Source organism: Delphinapterus leucas, unplaced genomic scaffold (assembly GCF_059928025.1).
Source record: "Delphinapterus leucas isolate spDelLeu-1000000601 "Yukka" unplaced genomic scaffold, BTC_Dleu_Yukka2 spDelLeu_asBTCV2_sq25, whole genome shotgun sequence".
Classification (NCBI taxonomy): domain Eukaryota; kingdom Metazoa; phylum Chordata; class Mammalia; order Artiodactyla; family Monodontidae; genus Delphinapterus; species Delphinapterus leucas.
This window is the reverse complement of record NW_028322234.1, coordinates 2,830,045-2,854,831: the sequence shown is the minus strand read 5'-3', so window position 1 is coordinate 2,854,831 and position 24,787 is coordinate 2,830,045. Positions and strand designations below refer to the sequence as shown.

The 24,787-nt window shown below is 43.6% G+C and overlaps 1 protein-coding gene and 2 pseudogenes across 2 annotated transcripts in view; 1 reads left to right on the top strand and 2 right to left on the bottom strand.

Moving 5' to 3' along the window:
- The window catches only part of LOC149744027 (2'-5'-oligoadenylate synthase-like protein 2), a 21,514-nt gene extending 10,506 nt beyond the window's left edge, over nucleotides 1-11,008 (bottom strand). Inside the window, exon 1 of the mRNA XM_089905864.1 lies at nucleotides 8,267-11,008. Within this exon, the coding sequence (XP_089761990.1) occupies nucleotides 8,267-8,361 (95 nt within the window). The 5' untranslated portion in view covers nucleotides 8,362-11,008. The remainder of the gene's footprint in view (nucleotides 1-8,266) is intronic.
- Nucleotides 4,006-4,111, top strand: LOC149744028 (U2 spliceosomal RNA; annotated as a pseudogene).
- Nucleotides 6,908-24,787, bottom strand: LOC149744026 (UDP-N-acetylglucosamine--peptide N-acetylglucosaminyltransferase 110 kDa subunit pseudogene; annotated as a pseudogene). Its single transcript, XR_016391597.1, has 4 exons — nucleotides 24,782-24,787; nucleotides 19,050-22,235; nucleotides 11,018-12,585; nucleotides 6,908-8,417 (listed from the first exon to the last, which is right to left on the bottom strand). The product of XR_016391597.1 is annotated as a UDP-N-acetylglucosamine--peptide N-acetylglucosaminyltransferase 110 kDa subunit pseudogene (transcript).

Sequence of the window (24,787 nt, the reverse complement as noted above, 5' to 3'; positions counted from 1 at the left end):
TTCCTCTGTTTTCTCTGTTCTGTTATTCAGCCCATCCAGTGAATGTTTGCTTTTGGATATTGCATGTTAAGTTCTAAACTTTCCATTTGCTTCTTTTTCATAGTTTGTACTTCTCACTGAAGAACTTCTTTCCATTAATTTCAAGAGGATTTACCTTTAACTCATGGAGCATGGTTGTAATGGATGCTTTGTCTGCTAATTCCTCCATGTGGGTTATTTCAGGGCTGGGTCTGTTGATTGCATTTTTCTCTTGAGAATTTGTCACATTTTCCTAGTTCTTTGTATGCTCCGTTGTGTGATTTTGGGTGGTATCCTGGAAAGTTTGCTTATTATGTTTCGAGACTCTGGTTCCTATTAAAATCCTCAGGAGATTGATACTTTTCCTTTTTCTGTGGTTTTTATTAAGCAATTCATGAACCTATGGTCAAACAGGTATTGTGCCTTGTCTTCTGAGTTGTTCCAGTCTTGGTGCAGTTTTCAGGACACTGCTGTGCTGTTTGTGTCCACATGGTGCACGTACCACTCAGGGGTTAATCTCGGAATTGAGTGGCAGTTTATACTGTAGTTCACTTCCGCAAGCCTCTATTCTGCCTCGTTGGCTCTGTCTGTGCATGAGGCTCAGGGGGATCCCAGGACTTATGTGGGCTCGTACACAGACCTAAATAATCTCCTCCTATAGCTCTCTCCTCTTTGGAATTCTACCCACATTCTCAGGCTTCAGGGGCCCCTCCTACATGTTCCTTAAAGTGTTTAAGCCGCCATGCTGTCATGCAGTTCCCTATGACCAGGTTGACCTTTCAGGTGAAATAGCAAGAGAAAAGAAAGGAAAATAACGGCATGCCCCCACACTCTTCAGACAATAGGAGCCTCTTAACCTGTTCCTTTGTCCATCCAGAGACACAGGCCATTTCTCAGTGAAGGCCTCTGCCATCACTGAGGTTGCAGGGGAGATGTGGTAACTGGGGAGAAAAAGATCAATGGGGATGACCCCCTCACTCCTCAACATCCAAGCCCCCCACTTTCTCACTTGTCTGGCTAGAAATAAAAGGTTGATCCCATGGTTTTAACTTTCAGCTGTTGCTGGACTTTGCGTGCCTTGCGTAAGCTGGGAGACAGAGGCAGGAAAAAAACCCACCATAATCACCCTGTTACGGGCTGTTATTCAACTTTGGACTTCCAGGCCCCATCTGCCTGTTAGCGTTCACTTCTTAGAGTTTCAAGTGCATGCTGTTTGTCCTCTATCTTGCTCCATGCGGCTCTCAAGCCCTCGTAATATGACCACAGTTCTCGTGCCACATGTAAACATTCGAACACTTTGCAGATACTGAATTAAAAATCTATTATTTACATTGACTCCACCATTTTTATTTTCCTGGTGTGTTCATTAGAAAATTCAAAATTACATATGTGCCTGGCATTATGTATTTTTTGGTGAGCAGTGATCCAGAGGATGGAAATGTATGCCTCCTTCGACTCCTTCAACTTAACCCCACTCTGGGGCAATGTCCCAGCCAGGCAGAAACTGCAGGTGGAGCTGGAGACCTTGAAGAGTTTGGCTATACTTCCAGCTCAGCCCAAAGCCCAAGGATGATTCTGGACTTTCATTCTGACTCGTGCATTTCAGATCTTTCTGGGTTTGGACCTGGTATATATGTCCCTCCCAGCCCGCCCTGCCTGCCCCTTCAGTTGTCACCCCAGCAGGATCCGGTTGGCTTGGGCACTTCTGCGTTTTTTTTCTTTTTTTTGCACTTCTGTTCTTAGCGGCTCTCTCCTCCAATGTTACCAGGTGGGAGGGCAGGTGGACGCACAGGCGCTGACGCCAAATCTGCCACCTCGGGCGGCGGCTGCTGAGCCAGGTACCCTGCTCTCCAGCTTTCCTGCTCTGGTGGCCGGGGACCCATCCTGTACAGTTAGAGCCGGCCGGGGGAGAAGGGGCAGCTGCCCTGCCAAGAAGCTCATCACCCTCAAGGCAAACACCTCCAGCCCTCAGACCCCCGGGGAGATTCAGAAGCGCTAGACGGTCCAGGGGCGCGCATCCTCACCTGTGCGCCCCAGGGCCTGACGTGTACTCTGCGCATGCGCCACCCCTCCCTAAACTTTTGCGCCCCGCCAACGCACGCCCATTGTTCGCTCACAGGTTCCAGAGCTGCATCCCAGCAACAGGCCAAAGAGAGCGCACTCCGATTTTGGCCGAGTTGGCAGCTGAAGGAGAGTGCTCGGAGCCCAGCTCTCTATCCAAGGACCGACCTCACCCAAGTTCTCTAGGGGCAGTTACTTAGGTAGGCCATGCCCCTCACCCCCGCCCCGGGCACTGGGGGATCAGCACCTGCCAGGAGGGTTCATCTGCCCCCGGCCCGCTCCGCTCCCCACGCCCACCAACTTACCGTGGCCGGCCCGGGTCACCCAGCTGTCTATGGCCGGCTATCCACTCGCAGGCCAGCCCACAAGTGTCCAGTGACTCTGCATCTGCGCTTTGCCACAGAGTCTCTGAGGCCACATTCTACCATCCCGCAGACCCTGCGCTCCTTTCTGGGGGTCCTTATCTCCATCTGCAGGCGAGGCCATCGGAAGAAGGCAGTGATGGGTGCTCGCACCTCCACGACGTCCCGCAGCTCAGTGTCCGCAGTGGACACAGTCACTGTCAGTGTGGCGCGGGGGCAGCCAGTGCCGGCCACGACACCCAGCTGTGTCCCGAACTACAGCACCGAGAAGACGGTGTTGAGGGCCCTGGGAGAGAGCGGGCAAGGGATGGCCAAGCAGGAGGAAGTCCCCACAGTCACAGGGAGGAACGAAGACCAGAGAAGCGGCCCCGATGACACCGGGGGCGCACGATCTGCATTTAGGCCCCTGGGGGGCTCTTTCTTCGTGCCCAGGTCTGGACCTCTGCAGAGAGACCTCCACGCCAAGTGGGCAGAAGACAGATCCACCAGGAAACTGTAGACCACTTGTATGAGCTCCTGCCCCCAAAGAAACGCCATCACGAGCTCATATAGCTCCACCCGAGGTTTCCCGCCAGTGAAGAGAAGGAGGGGTCCCGCCATACCGCAAGGGCTGCCCCAGAAGTCTGCAAAGAAAGGGAGCGAGGAGGGCCCTCCGTCGCCCTCTGCAGCTCCGGTGGTTTCCCGGAGGAAAAGCCAGCCTGACAAAGATGCAGAGGCAGCAAGAGGGCAGAAAGGGCCCTGGAGGAAGGGCTCCCGCACATCTGACAGTCCCAGGCCCCGAAAACGCAGGATTCCTCTGCTGCCGCACCGGCGAGGGGAGCCTCTGAGGCTGCCCCCAGGCCCTGAGCTGGGTTTCCCTGTCGCCACTGAAGACCTAGACTCCGAGAAGGAAGCAGCGTTCCGGCACATCAACAGTGCGCTGCAGGGTGAGACCTAGGCCATTGGGGGCCTGGGCGCCATGCAGCCTTCCTGTCCCTTTCTGCTGCCTGCCACAGGGGCTGCTTCTCCGCAGAAAATGTTTCATAGTTATTTCTATTTTAATATGATCATGGTACATTAAAATGTATTAGTGCTTGCCTGTGAACACTGAGGTCACTTGACTTGTAATTGTCTATGTTGTTCTATATTTTTGTGACTAAAGGCATTACTTGGGGGAATGAAAAGAATATCTTGAAGCGATTTTGGCTTTTGATCTGCCACTAACTCCTATTTAACCTTAATTCAGGCGTCGGATTCTTTGACCCAAGGAAACAGAATAGTATAAAAAGAAAGAATGTGAGTGTCAGATGGTGGCAGTGAGTAAGTATAGCAAGAGACGCCTTTGCAAAAGTTACTCTTGGTCCCAGAAGACTCTCACTTAGCTGTGTGACCGTGGGCAAGTCACTTCACCTAAATCTCTGAATTATAGGGCTGTGCTGATGATTTAAAAGTGACTGAGCACGGTGGACACTCGGAAATCCTGGGTTCTCAATAAAGCCACTGCCCTGCTCTTTGGTCCTTTGGGATTACTATATTAGTAAAATTTATACTTGACAGTAATTTTAGCTTAAAGTTTATTTTGTCTATTTCATCTCAGGCTTTTGGCTAAGATCAAGTGTAGTATCTGTTCTTGTCAATTTAAATAGCAAGAGAAAAGAAAGGAAAATAACGGGCATGCCCCCACACTCTTCAAACAATAGGAGTCTCTTAACCTGTTCCTTTGTCCAGAGACACAGGCCATTTCTCAGTGAAGGCCTCTGCCATCACTGAGGTTGCAGGGGAGATGTGGTAACTGGGGAGAAAAAGACCAATGGGGATGACCCCCTCACTCCTCAACATCCAAGCCCCCCACTTTCTCACCTGTCTGGCTAGAAATAAAAGGTTGATCCCATGGTTTTAACTTTCAGCTGTTGCTGGACTTTGCGTGCCTTGCGTAAGCTGGGAGACAGAGGCAGGAAAAGAACCCACCATAATCACCCTGTTACGGGCTGTTATTCAACTTTGGACTTCCAGGCCCCATCTGCCTGTTAGCGTTCACTTCTTAGAGTTTCAAGTGCATGCTGTTTGTCTTCTATCTTGCTCCATGCGGCTCTCAAGCCCTCGTAATATGACCACAGTTCTCGTGCCACATGTAAACATTCGAACACTTTGCAGATACTGAATTAAAAATCTATTATTTACATTGACTCCACCATTTTTATTTTCCTGGTGTCTTCATCAGAAAATTCAAAACTACATATGTGCCTGGCATTATGTATTTTTTGGTGAGCAGTGATCCAGAGGATGGAAATGTATGCCTCCTTCGACTCCTTCAACTTAACCGCACTCTGGGGCAATGTCCCAGCCAGGCAGAAACTGCAGTGTGTCTTGGAGAAGGTCTTTTGCATTGAGATAGTAGGATGCTCTTTTAGCTTCAAGAACTTGGATGTTGTTGAGTTTAACCTGGTATAAGTTCAAATTAGAGTGTTTTAATTTTAGGATGTTAAAGGTAATCCCCATGGTAAACACAAAGAAAAGAGCTATAGAATATTCCCAAAAGGAAGTGAGAAAGTAATTTAAATATTGTATTGTAAGAAATCAGCTAAACACACACAACGAAAGAGAGGAATGCAGGAAATGAGGGGCAAAAAAGCTTTGGGCAGATGGAAAAGAAACAGCACAATAGCAGAAATAAGTCTTTTTTTTGTCAGCAATTACTTTAAATGTAAATGCATTAAACTCTCCAATCAAAATACAGAGATTGGCGGAATAGGTAAAAACATATGATCCAACTATATGCTGTCTACAAGAGACTTACTTGAGATCAAAAGACTCAAGCAGGTTGAAAGTTAAAGGATAGAAAAGGGAATTCCAAACTCAGCGAGAAAACTCAAATAGTAACCAAGAGAGCAGGAGTGTCTATACCAATATCAGACAAAATAGACTTTGAATTTAAAATGGATCAAAGAGTTAAATATAAGAGCTAAACTATACAAATTTCTGAAGAAAAAAAGGGATAAATCTTCATAGTCTTGGATTTGGCAATGAACTCTTAAATATGATAGCAAAGGCACAGACAACAAAAGGAAAAAGAAATTGGACTTTATCAAAATTAAAATCCTTTGTGTTTCAAAGAACACCATCAAGAAAGACATAATACAACCTTCAGAATGAAGGAAAATGTTTGCAAGTCATATATCTGATAAAGCCTAGTATTCAGAATATGTAAAGAACACTGGCAACTCAACAATAAAATGTCAAATAACCAAATTTTAAAAACGAGAAAAAGAATCTGCACAGATACTGCTCCAAAGAAGACACAAATTGCCAATAAGCACATGAAAACATATGCAAAATTATAAGTCAAAATTATGCAAACTGAAACCACAGTGAGACACCACTTCATACCCACTATTGTGCCATATAATTTTTTTAAAAACAAGCGTTGGCAATGATGTGGGGAAATTGGCACTTTCAATCATTGCTGGTGCAAATACGAAAAAGAAAATAGTTTGGCCGTTCCTCAAAAAGTTCAACACAGAGATACAATATGGCCCAGGAACTCCACTCCCAGGTATATGTCCAGGAGAAATAAAAAACATACGTTCACACAAAAACTTGTACATGAGTGTTATATTGTCGTATCATTATTCATAATAGCCAAAGAGTGGAAACAACCCAACTATTCGCCAACTGAGGAATGGAAAAATAAAATGTGTTATATCCATACAATGAATATTATTCAGCCATTAAAAGGGTGAAGGACAGATACATGCTACAACCTGGATGCACCTTGAATACATTTTGCTTACTGCAAAAGTCAGACACAGAAGTCCGCACATTGTGTGGTTCTATTCATATGAAAGGTCCAGCATAGGAAAATCAATAGAGACAGAAAGACCCAGGGCTGGGGTGAAAGGGGTGGACAGAATGAGAATGACTGATACTAGGTATGAGGTTTCTCTTGGGGATGATGAAAATGTACTGGAATTAGAGATGTTGATTGCAAAACCTGAGTACACTAAAAGCAGCTGAATCACACAGTTAAAAAAAATGTGAATTATATCTCAATCAAAAGATAATATGACAACATTTTTATAGTCATTACTCTTGATCAGTTTCAGGATGGAATTCTCACAGTGACTTCAATGGAGTGGCTTGTATGGGATGATATTTGAGGCTCAACCCTTTGGGACTAGATGTTCATTTTGAGCTGTTGAATGACGGTGAGGGCCAGCCAGTATATTTTCTTCACGGAGGATCAATCCCCATATGGTATCCTTGGTTTGAATCCTTGTCTTTTTCTCTTCATATTCCTGAAACAAGCTCCTAGGAAATACATTCACAATAGTGAGAGGTGTTGACATCTTCCTGGCAAAAGTCTTATTCACAGGTGAAACTTCAGATCTCCTTATTACTAGCTGCCCGGGGAGTCCCCTGAATCAAAGTAGGGCTTATGAAGATGGACCTTGCATTTTAGCGTGCACTTAAAATACCCAACAGGCTGATCACATGGGGAAAATAACTTTATTTACATGAGACAAGTACAAAGTCAGCACAACACAATGAGGGAGAGTATGGGTGCTGGTGCCTGATGGCCTGAAATCAAATCCTATTCGAACGCCATGTGTACCTGGGAAGGTTAGTTACTTAGCTCTTCTGTTTCTCAGTTCCCTGGCCAGGGATATGGAAATATTAGTAGGACCTGCTTATTCGTATTATGTTCTGAGGCTAAAAATTAGTAAATACAAAGCCTGAAGAAAAATGATGGGTACTTCATAAGTGCTACCTACATAAATGTTCAAGTATTAAATGCCTGGAAGAATAAGTAGGTTGTCTCCAGAAAGGGCACCTAGGAGGCTACAAATAGGAGGATAGAGCCTACTTTTTCACATTGATGACACGAGTAAGAAGTTTTAGAGCTCATGGAAAGAATATTATTTCTTGTGATGCACTGTGGGGTGGGCAGAGTAGGGGCTGTGACCCATATTTTATGGTTCAGGGCACTGAAATTTAGGCAGATTGAGTAACTTGTCTAGCGTCACAACACTGATGAGTGATGGGTCTGAGGCAGGGGAGGGACAGAGATTCCGGAACACATGGACATGAGATCATACCCTGGATACACAAACCAAGAGCTCTCCTCACTCCCTTTCCCACATCCTCCTGCCCCAAGAATGCTGCAGGGAGACAGCTGGTACTCGGAGGAGGTGCCTGGCCCAAGAGAATGGCTCAAACCTGGACCCACCTCCTGGCTCTACGTTTCAATCCCTGACCCCAAATACAGTGTCTTTCCCCCAAATGCAGACCCCCTGATGGACCAGGGTATCCAAATATGTGTGCATCTCCCCTCCCTTCCCCCTCAGCACTTGATTCTAGCAGCTGATTTGCAGTGAGACTTCCTGGTGGTCAGGTGACCACCCTGAATGACCAGTAGTCTACTTGACTCCCTAACTGACTCAAAACCCAGGACATTCCAAACCAACTGCCCACATGACAGTTGCACAGAGAATTAGCATCATCTTCAACTGATCAAACCCGGATGATGAGCAGTTAATATTCATTAGCTGGGAACAGGGTCTACTGGGCTCGTGTTTTGGTGGCTTAACACATGAAGGTTACAGGCCCCCAGGGTCTCACTGACTAGAAACTGACCAATCGTCTGAGCAGCTTGGACTAAGGCCTGGCTAAGAGCGGGCAGTGGCTGCACGGGCTCTGAGTGGGCACCTTCCCTGCCCAATCCTCCCTCAGCCAGATCCAGGCTCTGCTGTACAAACTACAGCCATTGCTCCTGAATCTACTTGCTGGTATTAGTTCCACAGTACCTTCAATGGAGTGGTCAGTGGGGGTGCTATTTGGGTCCCTACCCTGTTGTTTGGCCAGATGCTGATTCTGATGTGCCTGAACCACCGCTGCGGATGGCCAGCAGATTATCTTGATCACAGATGATATTCTTGTGCATCCTGTGTTTGATTCCTTTATAATCTTCCTTTTCTTCTTGGTACCCGAGTCATGATCCTGGAAAACACAACAAAAACTGAGAGAACTATTGATATGTTGCTGGGAGAAGACCATGCAGAGGTGTCAATTCATTCCCAGGTCACACGTCTGTTCTCTTTGTTCACCAGCCTCCTAGGGGAGTCTAGGGGAGTCACGTGAATCGAAGCTGGGCTGAGAAGAGGGTGTTGCAATGTGGTGTGCACTTAAAATAGCCAGCAGGCTGACTGCACGGGACATGACTTTATTTAGTGAGATAATATAGAAAGGGAGCACAGCACAGTGACCGACAGAGTGGGAGCTGGTGCCTGATGGTCTGGATTCAAATCATACCAGAAGCCACATGAACCTGGGAAAGTTATGCAGACCCTCTGTCCTCAGTTCCTTGTTCTGTGATAGTGGAAATGTTAATAGGGTCCACTTATTAGTATTACATGATGAAGCTGAATACAGCAAATCAGGGAGACCCTGATGAAAAATGATGCTTACTTCATAAGTGCTACCTAAGTGTTCAAATATTAAATGTCTGGAAGAATAAGCAAGAAATGTGGTAGTGCTGCCTCCAGAGAGGGGACCTGGATGCCACAGGGCAGGGGAGTGGGGAAGGTTATGGGTGTGATGCTTTAGAGCTTGTGAAGAATATCTGTCATCATCTCCTGTGATCCCCACATCAGCCCCGTGGGGAACTCATGGCAGGTGCTGTGAACCATATTTTATGGTACATGGCACTAAAATGTTGAGATTTTAAGTGACTTTCCCGGAGTCGCAAAGCTGATGACAGATGGATGTGGGACAGGAATGTAGTTGGTTCCCTGGGACAGAAATCCCTGAACCCCTGAATCCTCTAGATGGTGCTCTGGACTCCTGAGCCCAGGGCTCCCCTCCCTCCATCCCCCCAAGCCTCCTGCCTGCCCCATGGTTGCTCCAAGGACAGGAAGGGTCTGAGCCAACAGGAGGGCCCAAGCCTGACCCACTGCCTCCCTTACATGTTGATCCCTGACCCCACAGCTCTTAAATATCCCTGAAAGAAGGTCCCTTGAAGGATCAGGGGGTCCCATCTACGTCCCTCCTCCCTCAGCGTCCTCACACACTGGGTGAGCCTCCTGGTGGTCTGACCAGTGGTCGGCTTGTCTCCACGTGGCTCAGAGCCCTGGTCTCTCCAAGCCAGTTGCCCACATGGCACGTCTCTAACAAATTAGCTTGGTCTTCAACAACCAGCCCTGGATGCACAGTTAGTGCTGATTAATCAGGACAGTGGCCTGCTGGGCTGTGCTTGGTGGTTTAGTGGGTGAAGCTGGCGTGCCCCACTGTCGCCTGACTATTGATGTGAGCAACTGTCTGAGTAGCCTGGGCTACGGCCTGGCTGGGGAGGGGCCGTGGCCGCACTGGCTCTGAGGGCGCACCTTCCCTGCTCATCCTTCCTCATCAAAATCCAGCCCCTACAAACTCCTCATCCATCCCTAGACCCTGCAGTGGCACAGGAGAGAGGCCCATGCCCTTCTAGAGGGACCCCTCCATAGCCACAGCCTAGAGACCCCATCCCAGGACTGTCTCTGAGGATGACCCAGGCCCTCCTAATCTCTGTCACCAAATGTTCATTCCACTAACCCGATGGCATTGTCCCTTCTCTCCACGTTCCCACGCAGCGCCCAAACACCCAGTGATCCTGTCCACATCAACCACTGGAAATACCGCCACGAAATCCCAGTTTCCTTCCTTTCTGAAAACCTCTAGGTTTAGACTGCTAATATTTGCTTTTGGATTTTGACATCGACATTCAGAAGTGTTTAGCCTGGAATTTCTCCTGTCCTGTAATATCTACTGCTGGTATGACATCAGTATTCTCCTGGTCCGATGAAAGCAGTGTGGGTGTGTTCCCTCTGTATCTGTTCTCTGGAAGAGTGTGTAGGAGACGGGCATCGTTTCTGTCTTAAATGTTTGGTAGAAATCAGAGGAAGCCACCTGGCCCTGAAGTTTGTTTTGTGGGGAAATTTTTTTGGCATCTCTTTCTAATTGAAGTTTACTTGGTGTATTGTACAGGGCACAGATCTTAAGCATAGAGCTTTATGGTTTCTTGTAAATATAAACACATCTGTTACCAACACCCAGTTCAATATACAGGACGTCCCCAGCACTCTGGCCGCCCCCTGTCGAAGAATAAGTGCTAACTTATTCGGTTATAAGAATGAAGTCAGTTACTCCATGTATATTCCAAGTGCAGTGATTTACACACAAATAACTCAAAATGAGTGTGGCAGCACAATGAGAAAGTAGTGGAGGGTGCTGGAGGGCTGGGAGAATCCAGTCCCTTTGGGATTTCCGCTGTGGAGGTGGGGCCAGAGTAAGGAAGCTGAGAGGAGCTTCTCTGAAGCATCTGGGCTTTTACAGAGGGAAGAACTACTGCTCCCCAGAGTGCAGCGCCCATTGTAATTCACTGAGCCCTCCCTTTGCGGAGGGTGCTTTCTATACTTGTGTGTTATTTTACATAGAAATGTTTAAAAAAATAAAGAGGAGATCAATTTTGTTTGATGTAACAGCCTTTCACTGTTAAAAGTAAGACATATATCTAAAATTATGCTAAATCTGTACAGCTCCGACAGGAAGTAACCGGCACTCACTACCTGACTCAGGAGCGGAGGCGGAGCAGAGAGGCGGCCCTCCTTCCTTGGCCTCGTGTCTCATTTAAGCTGCCAGGCGCTGCACAAGCTCCATCCCCTCTGAGTCTCAGGCTGAGGCCTCCAGGTCACAGTCTTCACAGGAGTCAGACGAGAACCTGCCACACAAAGGCAGGGACTGGAGTCAGTGGGGAGGTGGGCTCCCTGGGGTCGGTGTGTGGGACCCAGGGGGCTACTCAGACCCTGCAAGTGACTTTGGGCCCTGACATCCCCAGGGCTCACATCCCCAGGGCACTGGGGCCTGTTTGCTGCTCTTTGCCAAGTGTGTTCTGGTAGCAGAGAGACCTGTCCTACAGGGGCGATTTAACCTGGGCATTTGGCCGGGCGGCGTTCGAGCGACTGGTCCCCTGAACAGTGAAAGTGATGCAGAGGAAAGGGGAGGCACTGGGGCTCCAGGTTGAAAAGTGTGGGTCCCTCCCACCTGGGCGCTGTGAGGAGTGGGAGGTCTGATGACACAGGTGGGAGTAGTGACCCTGTCCCTCCAGCCCACACGCAACACGGCCCATCATGAGACCAGCACAGTGGAAGTGGGCAGAGAACCGCAATGTTCCCTTTTCCCCTAATAATCGTTTTTCTTTCTTTAACACCCCAGCCAAACTTGCCTGTGCTTTTTCATTTAAAAATATCCTGATGCTGTGGTCACAGAATCATAAATTCTATAGCTTTGCTGTATCCCAACATGAAAAGTTTGTAGAAGACACTGCTTTTCAGCATGTAATAAAACCAGATGTATTTGTTATCTAATTTTAAGGTCATAATTAATTTGGAATCCTGGCCCTTTAACTCATCCTAAATTAGCATTGCTTTGAATTGCCTTCATTTTGTGTGTGTGTTGTATTCAATTTTTACACATCTATGAAAAATCTATAGAACCTCAGGTTGAGAAATGGTGCCATGAGGTGACCCAGGCCCTTCAGTGGGGCTCCACAGAGGCTGAGGGGTCCCCAGGGGTTGGGCAAATCCCAGCCAGGTGTGGATCCTGCAGTGTCCCCTACCGGATGACAGGGCTACTGTGTGCCCACAGGGATGCAGCAGTGCTGGGCCAGGTGAGCTGTCTGCTTGCATGAGAAGAAGCCCCGGTTCCTCTGTCCTCCTCACCCTTTCCCCAGGACGCCTGAACTGGGGGGTACCAGGGCCACTCCAGATATCTCACCACACCTGGGGATTAACTGGGGATGTTGTCTGCTGACCTTGGCGGGTTGGGAGGGCAAGGCTGGGTCCTGCAGAGGGAGATGTTGAACCTCACCAGGGACACTCTTTACAAAGAACACAATGTGAACAACACCTCCAGGAGTGATGTACGTGATGACCCCACAGACACCTTCGGCCCCCCATCTAAACATAAGAGCCTGGCATCTTCAGGGATTCTATGGAACGGGGACTGTTCCCTGGCGAGATGCACTCAGGTCATCCTCCAGTTGCCTGCGCAGATTACCACCATTCTCTTCTCTCCACCTTTTTGTTCACATGCAGTGGTGAGCACCTCTGTGCTCTTCTCTGGCTTTTGGGTTTTCCTGAAGCGCCAAAAAAAAAAAGTCAGGGATGGCAAGAGAAGCACATACACTTATTTGCCTTCTGCTCTTCCTCCTACCCTCTCCACGCTCACATTTCCTCTTCTTGTTCTTCCTCATCCTTTTACTTCATCCCTTCCCTTGAATCCAGGATGAGAGAATTTCTTTTTTTTTTTTAAATTGGATGAGTCAGTCTTCTTTTACTTATTTATTTATTTTTAACGTCTTTATTGGAGTATAATTGCTTTACAATGGTGTGTTACTTTCTGCCTTATAACAAAGTGAATCACCTATACATATACATACATCCCCATAACCCCTCCCTCTTTTGTCTCCCTCCCACCCTCCCTATCCCACCCATCCAGGTGGTCACAAAGCACCGAACTGATCTCCCTGTGCTAAGTGGCTGCTTCCCACTAGCTATCTATTTTACGTTTGGTAGTGTATATATGTCCATGCCACTCTCTTTGTCACAGCTTAACCTTCCCCCTCCCCATATCCTCAAACCCATACCGTTTTTATGCTAAGTTATATTCTACATGTACCTGGAAAAATGTTAAAAAGATTTTTAAAGAACTGCGCATCTATTTTTGCAGCTGATTTGCCTGTTCAAGGCTCGCTAGCACTTTATCCATCTCAGTACTATTTCACTTAGTAAACAAATGCAGTTACCATAATTGCTGCATATGTGTCTGTGTTCCCTTCTAGGTTATATGTTTTTGAAGTTAGAAACTATATTTATATCACAGCCCCTATGTATGGCACAATATCCATTGCTAATTCAGATTGTGTTTTAAGATATGAGACAAAATTTAAGACTTTTATTATAGTCATAAACATCTAGCAAACCAACCAGAAAATAAAAACTAATTTTCAATTGGTTGGCCAAGAACAAAAAAGGGAGGAATACCTAGTGCAAAATCATATCTCTAATAACTACTGTTGGATTTAGAGCACACACATGCTAAACTTATTTTAAAATATCTTCTTATCAAAGATTTGAGGTTGGACCGGAAAAAATTATATCAGAAGTGAAAATAATTATGTGGTCTGACCAGCGTGGATCACAGAAAGTAAGGGTATACTATATATAAAGTAGATAAACTACGAGGTCCTGCTGTATAGCACAGGCAACTATATTCAATACCTTGTAATAACCTATAAAGGAAAAGGATCTGAAAAAGAAATATATATATATCTGAATCACTTAGCTGTACACCTGAAACACAACATTGTCAATCAACTAGTCTTCAAGGGAAACAAAACAAAACAAAGTAAGTGTAAAGGGAAGTATAGTTTTATAAATTCACCTCTGATATCCAATGGACCAACTGAAAGAAAACAGAAAGTACAACTTTCTAGGAGACAGGACATGGCCAGCAAACCAGGCCGTTACCCTCGGTAACGGTCATACCTGCCAAAAAATATACAGACTAGCCTGCATTCAGGAATACATAGGAATTCTTCATTTATCTGGCATTGTTAGGCAATGAGGTATTGCATGTTAGGAGAAGTATTTTTAAAATGACAAAATGAAGAGGAGTTGTTTTAACCTTCACTCGGTAATTTTTTTCTAAAATTAAGAAATGTATCCACTGGTGTATTTAATGTTTCCGTGATAACTCGGGGTCATCAGTTCAATCAACGTTTGCATGAATAATGCAAATGGAAACAAGACAGGCATGCTTACTTACTGAAACTGAAAATGACATGGCACTGGCTGGAATAACTGATGAGAGAGCACGAAAAAAGCAAAAATGAAAACAAACCGTGAACAAGAAACAATCAGTCAAGTTCTGACTTTCTGTACTTAGTTTCAAAATGAGATACCACAAATCCCAGCGAGAGACTCCAGCATCATCAGCTGTCTTTCTCCTTTGTTTCCACCTTCCTTTCCTTCTCCTTCTATCCTAGACTGTTCCAGGCAGTGCTTATGGCTGCTTGCAAGAGAAATTCTAATACTTGCTTTCTCTCACACAAACTTCACAATATGTCCATGTGATAACTAGTGTGGAGGTAAAAGACAATTCATCACAGAGACATCTCCTATGAAAATAAAATTAGAAACTAGCTTTTAAACATGCAGAGAGAAGGGCGTGGAGTCAGGCACTAATTTCCTTGCGAATTCCTCTCCATTTCTAATAGACGTTCTTCTTTACCAAGATCCCTTTTTATTGGTGTCCTATTCCAGACTGCTCCACCCCGCCCATCCTCATTCTGTAAAATACATTCACACTCTTTTGTGACCCTAGTTATTTGCCCATTAAATAATCAATCATAGAACTGTCGGAATTATTTACAGAGTGAAATTAAAATGCTGGAGTCACTTGGAGGGTTTAAGCAACTCCACCAGAAAATACTGGGCATGGATTTAAAAGAGGCTGCGTGGGACTTGCTCTTGTCCAAGTTCTTTCTCAAGAAGTATCTGAAATAAGCCTAAATTCAGAGTTAATCAGACTGGCCTGCTTTCTCAGGTGGACTGGAACTCATTGCTCTTTCCCCTCAACTCCCTGATGTCAGCGGCACTTTCCGGAGAGGAGGTGGACTTCTCTGCCTACTGCAGAAGCTCAGTTCCCCCCGGGCCCACTCCGTGTCTGAATCCCACACTTGAGGCCACATGCCAGCCTTCCCAGAACATTCGTCGTCTCATTTCAGTTTTTGACCTGCTCAGATTGAGTCCCTCTAGACTCTTCCTCAGCTTGAAACCTGATCTTCCACCACTTTCCCTGACCTCCATGGTAACCTGCCTACTTTAGGCCTCAGGTGCTTTAGCTATAAATTGATATATTTGCCCTTAATTCTAAAGTCTTCTTTCTAAAGCTCTACAATGTGGTGGCTCCTTGAAAATGTTTCTCTTTGCTGGTTGTAATTTTGTACAGAATTAAAAGCACAGCTACTCTAAAAGACAGTAAGTTGCATTGGATAAGGAAAGTGTGCTCTTGTAGTTAGAGTAACAGGGATGGAAGACGACTTAGTATGTTTTAAGATACTCATGATCCATTCTCGTGAGAGTCGGGGGAAGAAGGGGAAGAGAGTTAATAAAATACCAAATGTTTGTGACAAATTAAGTTCAAGATGTAGCTGATAAGTTACTACTTGAATAAGCCACACAAATCCAATTCAAGTTTTGCTTTATTTTTCTAAGAAGGGATCCCAGTGAACTGAGTCCCATGTTCAGTAACTCCACGTTCAATGGCTTAGTCTTTAAACACTGTTATGTTGCTGGAAGAAGAAATATTGCCCACCATTCCTAACTGATGTTTAGCTATCACGCACATTTGAAATAAATTTATTACTTTGCCTGATCTCGGGGTAATACATTCCAAAGGGGCAAAGAACACACGAAAAGTTATGGAGTCTCCATCTTCTACACTAAAGTGTGCAATAAATTACATATTATTTGGCCGTTAAGTTCACAAGCCATAGAAACCATTCCATTTGCAATGTATACAGTGGTAATCAGCAGGTAATGAGAATGATATAAAACCAAACAGACCATGTATGATGGCACTGCTGCCAATAAAGCAATCATTAAATGCATTCATATGCATCTACGATAGGTAAGCTCTTTGAGGGCAATTGCTATGAATTCTACATACCTGTCAGGATACTATATATAGCCCACTTTCTATGGCCTTTATTCAAAGACGCTGAGAAAGGGTTACTCTGGGTAAATTCAGACCTTTTCTCAATATAGAATTTGGTCAACATGCATTCTGAACAGCAAAATTTCACAGTATTTTCCTACACTAAGTGCCACCTCAGCAAATGCAGGATTAAGTATAATGGATTATAAGAAGTGAGAAAGGAAAGATGGAAGAAAAGAAGGAAGGTAGGAAAACGGTGGGTATGGAGTACTTCAACATTTATGTAAAGAGTGGAACTAAAACTAACCTGAGGTTACCCTGAATTATTAGCATACGCTATAGAAACTTAAATGAAAAAATAAAAAAAACCCAGCAAGGGAAACCCAAAGATTCTCTGTTTTTTCACTTTACTGCATATACACGTCCATCTTAAACAATCTATATGCTTATATCCAATAAGAGAGCATTGTTTTGCAAGGCTATTTGGCTTCTATCAGCATGTAAAGGTCGGACAACTCAACTTTAGCAGAGTCAGCCTTCAGGTGAATAATTGCTTCTTTCAGGTTGTGAACATTTGAATTTTCCAGAAATGTTTCCCAAAAAATGAAAACTAAAAGAGTCCTAGGACAGCGTCCTTTAGAAGTTTTATAGTACCAAGGTTTTTTGAAGAAGAGTATTCTTGTCAATTATCAACACAATGATTCCAAGCAGGTCAATTTTTGCTGAGAATATTATATAACAGAACCCACTTCACCTCCATTATACTGACAATGATCTTCCTTACTTCAACCTTGTGCTGCTTAGTAAAGTTGAAAATACGGAGCCAAGAACAGACAGTGACAATGCCAGAGACTCAGATGTACCTATAAGTGCCTTCAGACAACATCAGCCACCCAGGCTAAAGTCCTGGTTTAAAACATCCCAACATGAATGAATCTCAAAAACTATATGCTGAGCAAGTGAAGCCAGATCAAAAGGGCACCTACTGTATTATTCAACTTACATGAAATTCTAAACTGGGCAAAAGTCATCTCTAAAGATAAAAAACAGATCCGTGGTTGCCTTGGGGTGGGAGATGGGGATACTTTTGCAAAAGCCTAGGAGGAAACTTTCTAGGGTTTTAGAATTGTTATCTATCTTTATGGGGGTGGTAGTTATACAAATGTATACATTAATTAAAAGTCACTGAACTACTGACTAAAAATGTCTGCATTTTATTGTATGTAAATGATACCTTAATAAGGTTGATTACAAAATGAACCAAAACCAAAACAAAGCAGAAGAGAAACCTCTCAAGACTTCAAAGGAAATACACTGTTTTCTTCCAGGGTACCAGATTGGAAATGAGGCATTGGTCTGTTCTACCCTCAGCTTATCCCTAGGGTTATCTAGTCTATTTTAAAGCACTAGAGTCCCCTATCAGGAAAACTCACCCCATGTTTAATTACTTTGATTTCTTCTCTGCCTCTTCTCCCAACACACTGAAGTCATTCACGGAAGAAAAACCAGCTTTTTCCAACTTTGCATCATGACACATTCTTTCCAAAGCTATTAGCTATAGAATAAAATTTGGGTACACTTTGTAAAAAATCTAGCTTTTTGAGCCTTACAAATCTTAACAGTTAACCTATTGCCTCCACTGGAATTTGGAAAAAAATTATTTTGAAAAGGAATAGCTGAGACTTGACATTTTTTTGTGTGTGATTTTCTCTTCCCCTAAGAGAGAAGTGAGGAGGAATGAGAAACACATACATAAAGAAAAAAAATTATCTTGCTGCCTTTCCATGGTTATAATTTATAGGAGGCCCTTTTCAACAATAATCTATTATCAGAATCAATAAAATATAATCTCCATGAAGGCCAGGCCAGGATACTTGTCTCTTTTTCAGCAGATTGCAATACAAACCACATTCATGGATATGCTTCTTGATGATCTTTGTAATACTGTAACAGTTGACCATTTCCTCATGCCTCTTCACCTTAACTTCAACCTGGTTTTTCACTAATGACTTCACATTTCCTTCTCTAACACTTGGTTGTGGGCCTCTTTTCCAACTCCAACTCCAACTCGCATTTCACTCTGGAACCAAAGGAAGACTCACACCTTCCTGCTACAGTTGCAGATTATATAGACTAGAAAAAGGAAGGTTGCCAGATGGTGGTTTACATTATCTACAGACTGTCTCGGCTCAAGGTTAACTTCCCTGGGAGAAAACCCATAAACCCAGAAGCATCAAAAATAACCTGCATGTGCAGGGGGGAGACAGCTTTGCTTGTCTCATTTTACATTCTTTCTGATTTCTGGGCCCTGGTGATTTATCTCCCATGGAATGGAACAAGGAGGGGAACAAGTAGGGACAGTCCCTTCGAGCTAAGAGAAACACTCCGGGAGGTTTTGAATCAGACTTGGTTTTTTGTTAGCCAAGTTACAGGAGAATTTTTAAAGTGGGGGAAAGGGAAGAAGGAAGCGGACCAGGAAAAGAATTTAAGCCATCATCTATAAACCAACAAAGCACTGATAGTTCCAAACATTATGTCACAAACTAAAATGACTGATGTAGGCTCAAGTGGTTTATAAAACCTATAAAAAGACTACAGCAGCAAAGTCCCCATTTATCTGTAAAGTTCAGAAACTAAAACAAGGAATATTTTAGCTTAAAATCTTATCTCAAGAGAATCATATACACTTCACATGAATAAAAATACCTGAAACCAAACATTTTTAAAAGCTCCAATACCCAAAATATAAAGAAAAATATTAATCCAGAAGACTCAATCAATCCAGGATAATCACAAAACGGCTGGGCAATCTCTATCTCCCTTCCACACTAACCATCCATCCCATGGAAGACCAAGGGAGATCAGACCTTCCAGACTTACCTTCCAGACCTTCCAGACACCTGGATGCTGCAAAATTCTATGGAGACTCCTTGTGGAGCAGCAGTTTCCCATCTCTTGTGTCTCTCCCTATCGTGATCATGATCATGCAGGAAGCAAGTCTGGCTGTGCTATCTTATCATTGTCTGTCACCCATCTGCAACATGGTATTGTACAGATAAGGAGAAAGTAGTTGCCTTTCCCCCGGAAGGTTGAGGCTCAGGTACAGGGTAATTCTCCTGTGCACACAGTCATTATTTAGGCCGACTCAGTGACTTCAACAGGCTTAATCATGTGATCAGGTTTGTTGCCAGCTGCGTAATGCTCCCACATCTGTAGATAGAGCCGCTCTAGGTCCATTGTGTATTGTCTGGTGTTGAACAGAGGGCTAGATGTTCTCTGCTTCCAGACTTTGCCACGAATTTTCTTCAGGTATTCTAGATCAGTTCCCAGTTTCACAGCTATGTCTTCATATTCTTGACTATTTTTAGCAATAAGCTCAAGACAGCCTAAACAAGTGAGCTGGGAAGCTGCAACTCGGGAAGCAAGAGTCTCTCCTGGCATAGTCACCATGGGTGTCCCTGACCAAAGGACATCCATCCCTGTGGTGTGTCCATTACAGAGTGGAGTGTCCAAGCAGACATCAGCCAGCTGGCCTCGCCGAACATGTTCCTCTTTAGGAGCAACAGGTGAAAAAATGATACGGTTCTGGGGAAGGCCCATATTTTGTGCGTACTGTTGAATATTAGGTTCTCCTACTGCTGGAAAACGCAACAGCCACAGTACACTATTGGGAACACGCTTCAGAATATTTGCCCACATCTGCAAAGTAGATGGGTCAATTTTATATAACTGATTGAAGTTACAGTACACAATGGCATCTTCCGGTAACCCGTACTGAGAACGTGTGGTTACAATAATGGTACGGGGAACCTCCTCTCCAGTGGCAGCCTTAATGTTGATCTGGGTAGTTGCCAGTCCATTGCTAAGACTGAATCCATTAATTGTTATCTGAATTTGTCCTCTGTTAATCATTTCAATAACTGCCTCTGCAATAGTATTCATAGGAATGACAGGCATATTAAGAGCTGTATTACTGCTGTCTGCGGTGTCTCCTCCATCAGGACATTTCATCTTGACAATTTGCACATCTGGGAGACTATCAAGAAATGCTTTGAGGTCGATGCCACTCAGCACAATCCGATTGTCATAAATGTGCCCATTGGACTTAAAATCGATGACTGCTTTCTTCTTCAGGTGAGGGAACATATTGGCATGATCACCAATAAAGAAAGTATGGGGCATATAAGCCAGTTTCTCAGAATACTGCTCAGCAACTTCAGCAGGTGAAGTTTCCTGATCAGTGATGATATAATCCATGAAAAGCACACCACTGGTTCCAGGGTAGCCCAGCCACATTGCCTGAATAGGAGCTGGCCTGAGAGCAAAGAGTTCATTTCGAGCACCCCTGGTATAACCATTCATATTTACAAGGATGTGTATACCATCTTGATGGATGCGATCAGCTGCTTTCCCATTGCATGGAATCTGAGAAAGATCAATGAAATGATGGGCTTCTGCCATCACCTTCGCTCGGAAGTTTGTGCCGTCATCTGGGCTCAGGGCATAATAGAATACCTCAAATTTATCAGGATTGTGCGTGCCTGGAATAGACTGCATAAGATGAGAAGTAGGATGATTCCCAAAGTCAGAACTCACGTATCCTACACGCAGTCGACCATCACTGAGCTTCAAGTCTTTTGGATGTTCATACGGTGGTTTACGAAGGACACTGATCTCATCCAAGGAGAGGTTCCCATGGCTCTCAGCAAGAGCCTTCCTGAAGCCATGAGAAAGAGGATAGAGCATACTATGATGAGGCTGCACAGAAGGCAACCTATTCTTCTCCAACTGGTCAGCCACAATGCTGACCAACTTCTTCATTCGCTCATCATAGTCTGTCCAATCACAGACAATCTGCAGGCAATGAGCCAAATCACAATAACCGTCAGGAAAGTCAGGTTCAAGCTTCAGAGCAGTGCGATAAGAAGCAATTGCTTCTGGAATATTCCCTGAATCCTTGTGAATGGAAGCCAGATTGCTGTGGGCATCTGCAAATGCAGGGTTAATCTGAATGGCACGAGTATAACACTGCAAGGCTCCCTGAACATCCTGCATCTCCTTTAGAGTGTTTCCCATATTACAGTAGGCGTCAGCAGAGGTAGGACTGATTCGAACAGCCTCCTTATAATGCATCGGAGCTTCCTGCAGTTTTCCCTGCTGCTCCAATACACTTGCTAAATTTGAGTGGGCAACAGCAAACTCTGGGAAGACTTCTAATGCTTTACAATACAAGCGAACTGCCTCTTCAATGTTTCCCTGGTCTCCTTTGATATTGGCTAGAGAGTCTGCATGGGTGGGGCACAGCCGCAGAGCTGTATTATAACAATCTTCTGCTTTGGCAACACGGCCCTTCTGTTCCAGAGCGTTGGCTAGGTTGCAGTAAGCATCACGGAAATGTGGTTGCAATCTAATAGCTCACCAATAGGTGTCTATTGCCAGATCTATCAGGCCTTGCTCGCAGTGTACACAAGCCAGGTTGGCACGTACCACTGCATGATTTGGACTCAAGCTTAGGGCACAAAGGTAAGCTGCCACAGCTCTGTCAAAAATCCGTGCCTCTTTCAAGATATTTCCTAAATTGATATAAGCATCCAGAAAATTGGGGTCAAGGGTGACAGCCTTTTCAAAGTGATGAATTGCAAGCCAAATCTCCCCTTGTGCATTGAAAACACAGCCAAGATTACTCCAAGCTACTGCAAAGTTCGGTTGCGTCTCCATTGCTTTCAAATAACATGCCTTGGCTCCTTCCAAGTGACCCAGGGCTTTGAGCAGGTTCCCCAGGTCACTGCGAACACAGTACAAATCAGGATTGTACTGAACAGCAGAGACGTAAGCTTATACTGCCCCTTCCATGTCACCTGCTGCTACCAAAGCAGCTTCCAGGTTAATATAACCATCGATGAAATCTGGTTTGAGACGTAATGCATGCCGGTAATGCTCAATTGCTTCCTGCAACTGCCCTCTTTCCTTGTACACATTCCCCAAATTCGACTAGGCTTCTGCCAGAAGAGGGTTCTGTTTAATTGCCAGAGTACTAAAGTGGGCAGATGTGTCCAGCCGTCGACACTGGAAGTGTAGAGATGAAAGTAGAAAATAAAAGAATAGGATGTGATTTGTAGTCGATACTACTTTTGCAAAAATTAGAAAATACAAAACAATTCGGTATTTCAAATATATACATATGTTTAAAATAACTATAAAGGTGAGTTGGGAGATTACATATTAAATGGCCCAAATGGTGCTACATAGGGGAAAATAAAGGAAATAAATCTGGCAGAGGAACGTTGGGGCCAAAACCAATCTTAAAAGTATTAGAAAATAGAGTGACCATACACACTGATGATAGAGTGACATGAACTGAGGCATATGGTCCCTTTTGAGTAAATGCCTTAAATACAAACTAAAAAAATAATGTCATAAGATTTACAAGCACTATAAAAATATTTAGCAGTATTGCAGTAGACAGTAGAAATATATAACCTTTCAACTTAAATAAAAACAAGACTGATGAAATATCATCTTTGTTTCCATGTCATCCATGCTAAGGAAGAAATAATAAATCAGCTTTCAAGATAGAATTTTTTACAATGAGAGATACAAAAACAAAGAAAAAGAAACCCTAACTGTTTATCCCATGAAGGGAGAAAAAAACAATTTGAAAAGTCAGAGTAGAACTCTATGAGGATAATATTTAACATCAATTTTTTTTTTGTAAAACAGAATTTTAAGCTGGTTTTGAATTGTTTATAGAGTTTCTAATTAGCATGCTGAGGAAATACAGGGTCCATCTTAATCCAGAAGCAAGTAAAAAGTTCTGACTCTTAAAATTCTAGGCTCTAGAGTAGGTGTGTGCTGGTGTGTATGTGTGTGTGTGTGCACATTTGCTGTGTGTTTTCAATAAACTCAAGAGTACATAAGGGTGTATGTTACTACATTGTAACAATTCTTGAGCAAGTCTAACTGAAGGTCAGTAGCAAACAAGTAGATGCCGCTTGGGTGGCCCCCCAAACTCTCAGGTAATGCGCAGATCTGCCTTGGCAATCATGTTCTGCTTTTAGACATAATGCATTTTTATGTTCTTGTTAGCACTGAAAGGCTAACTTGAATATTCTGCAACTGATGAAATGGACAACAGAGCAGTAACCTAGAGTTTACAAGTATTTGGGGCAGTAAAACTTTAGTTCTAGATTTAACTTGGATTTGAGTCCTAATTTAACTTGGATTTTCTACAACGCATTTTTTTTTCTATAAACTGGAGGTATATACCACCATAATCCTAAAAAACCTGTGACTTTGGGCTTCAGGGGTCTAAGCCTTCTCTCTAAGTGACTGAAAGGTACAACTGGATATTAGACCTGTCTAAAAATTGTCCTTTTCTGTCCTCACATACAAGGGAACGCTTGATTTTTGGATAGCTGTCATTAAAAAAAAAAAAAAAATGTGCAAAGAACTAATGTCTTTTGCTACAAGACAAAACAATTTCTCCTGGACATGCAGTAATAGGAGGCAATGCCATGTGTTGGAAGCACGCACATATTTTATGACAGATATTAATCTGGAGGTTAACAGCTAGGTGCTCCGGTTGAAGCAGTTTATTTCAAACATACATATAATGTTAGTCCACTTTGTAACAAAGCCTTCAACATTTCATATGCAAATTCATTTTTCTTTCTAGTTTAAGCCCAAGGAAATCCCTATAAATCTTGTCTCCAAAGAGAAAATATAAAGAATTCATAAGATTAAAGAGTTCTTATCAATTGTATAAAAAACTAAAAAGGTACTAACTAGATAAAAATGTAGATGTCTAAGAGAACGTCCAACAAATAGAAAAGTAGAGGACTGCGCTGAGATTGCAATCCTGAGAAAAATACATTATTTCTAAATGAAGAAGTAAAAGGAGATAGCATAAATTAAAGCCAGAAGAAAAATTTAAAACCTACAAAAGTACGAGTCGATACAAAGTTAAAAACCCATTAATTTTACTATATACCCAAAGGCTTCACAAAAGATCTCATGAATATCACAAATTAAAATAAACAAAAGCCAGAAATATTGTTTTCCCCAAATTGTACTACTACCTGCTTATTGCTTCAGTGGTAAGAAGAAAAATTATCTTCAAATAGTTGAATTGTATACCTACTTATATTTTAACTCTTAGGTGGATCTTGTTATATAATATATATGATCTTTAAAGAAAACCTGTTGATTGTTTATTTTGGCATCTGTTAGGAAATTCCTATTTAATTAGATAAATCTCCTTAGATAACTCTTAAATAAAAATAGATGCAAATATAGTATGTTTCCTATCATTCATTTTAGACCTCTAAGAGTTGGAAAAGCTCAACCTGGAGAAGAAACTAGTTTTACTGAGGGAAGAAACTACTTTCCAGTTTAGAAGAGGAGGGATTATCCCATTTCTGTAGAGGAAGCAATCAGGAAGATACAAAAAGAATGATCCTTGGCTAGTGCTAAGGCCAGAACTACTGTGAATATTGTACCAGATCTTGTAAAAACAGCCACTGTGCTGGCACTCACAGGCCTGGGTCATGGTGTGTTCAACAATAAAACTTTGTTCCAAAGGATGGAACTCCTTCGGGCCAAAAAGCTTTCACCTGCAT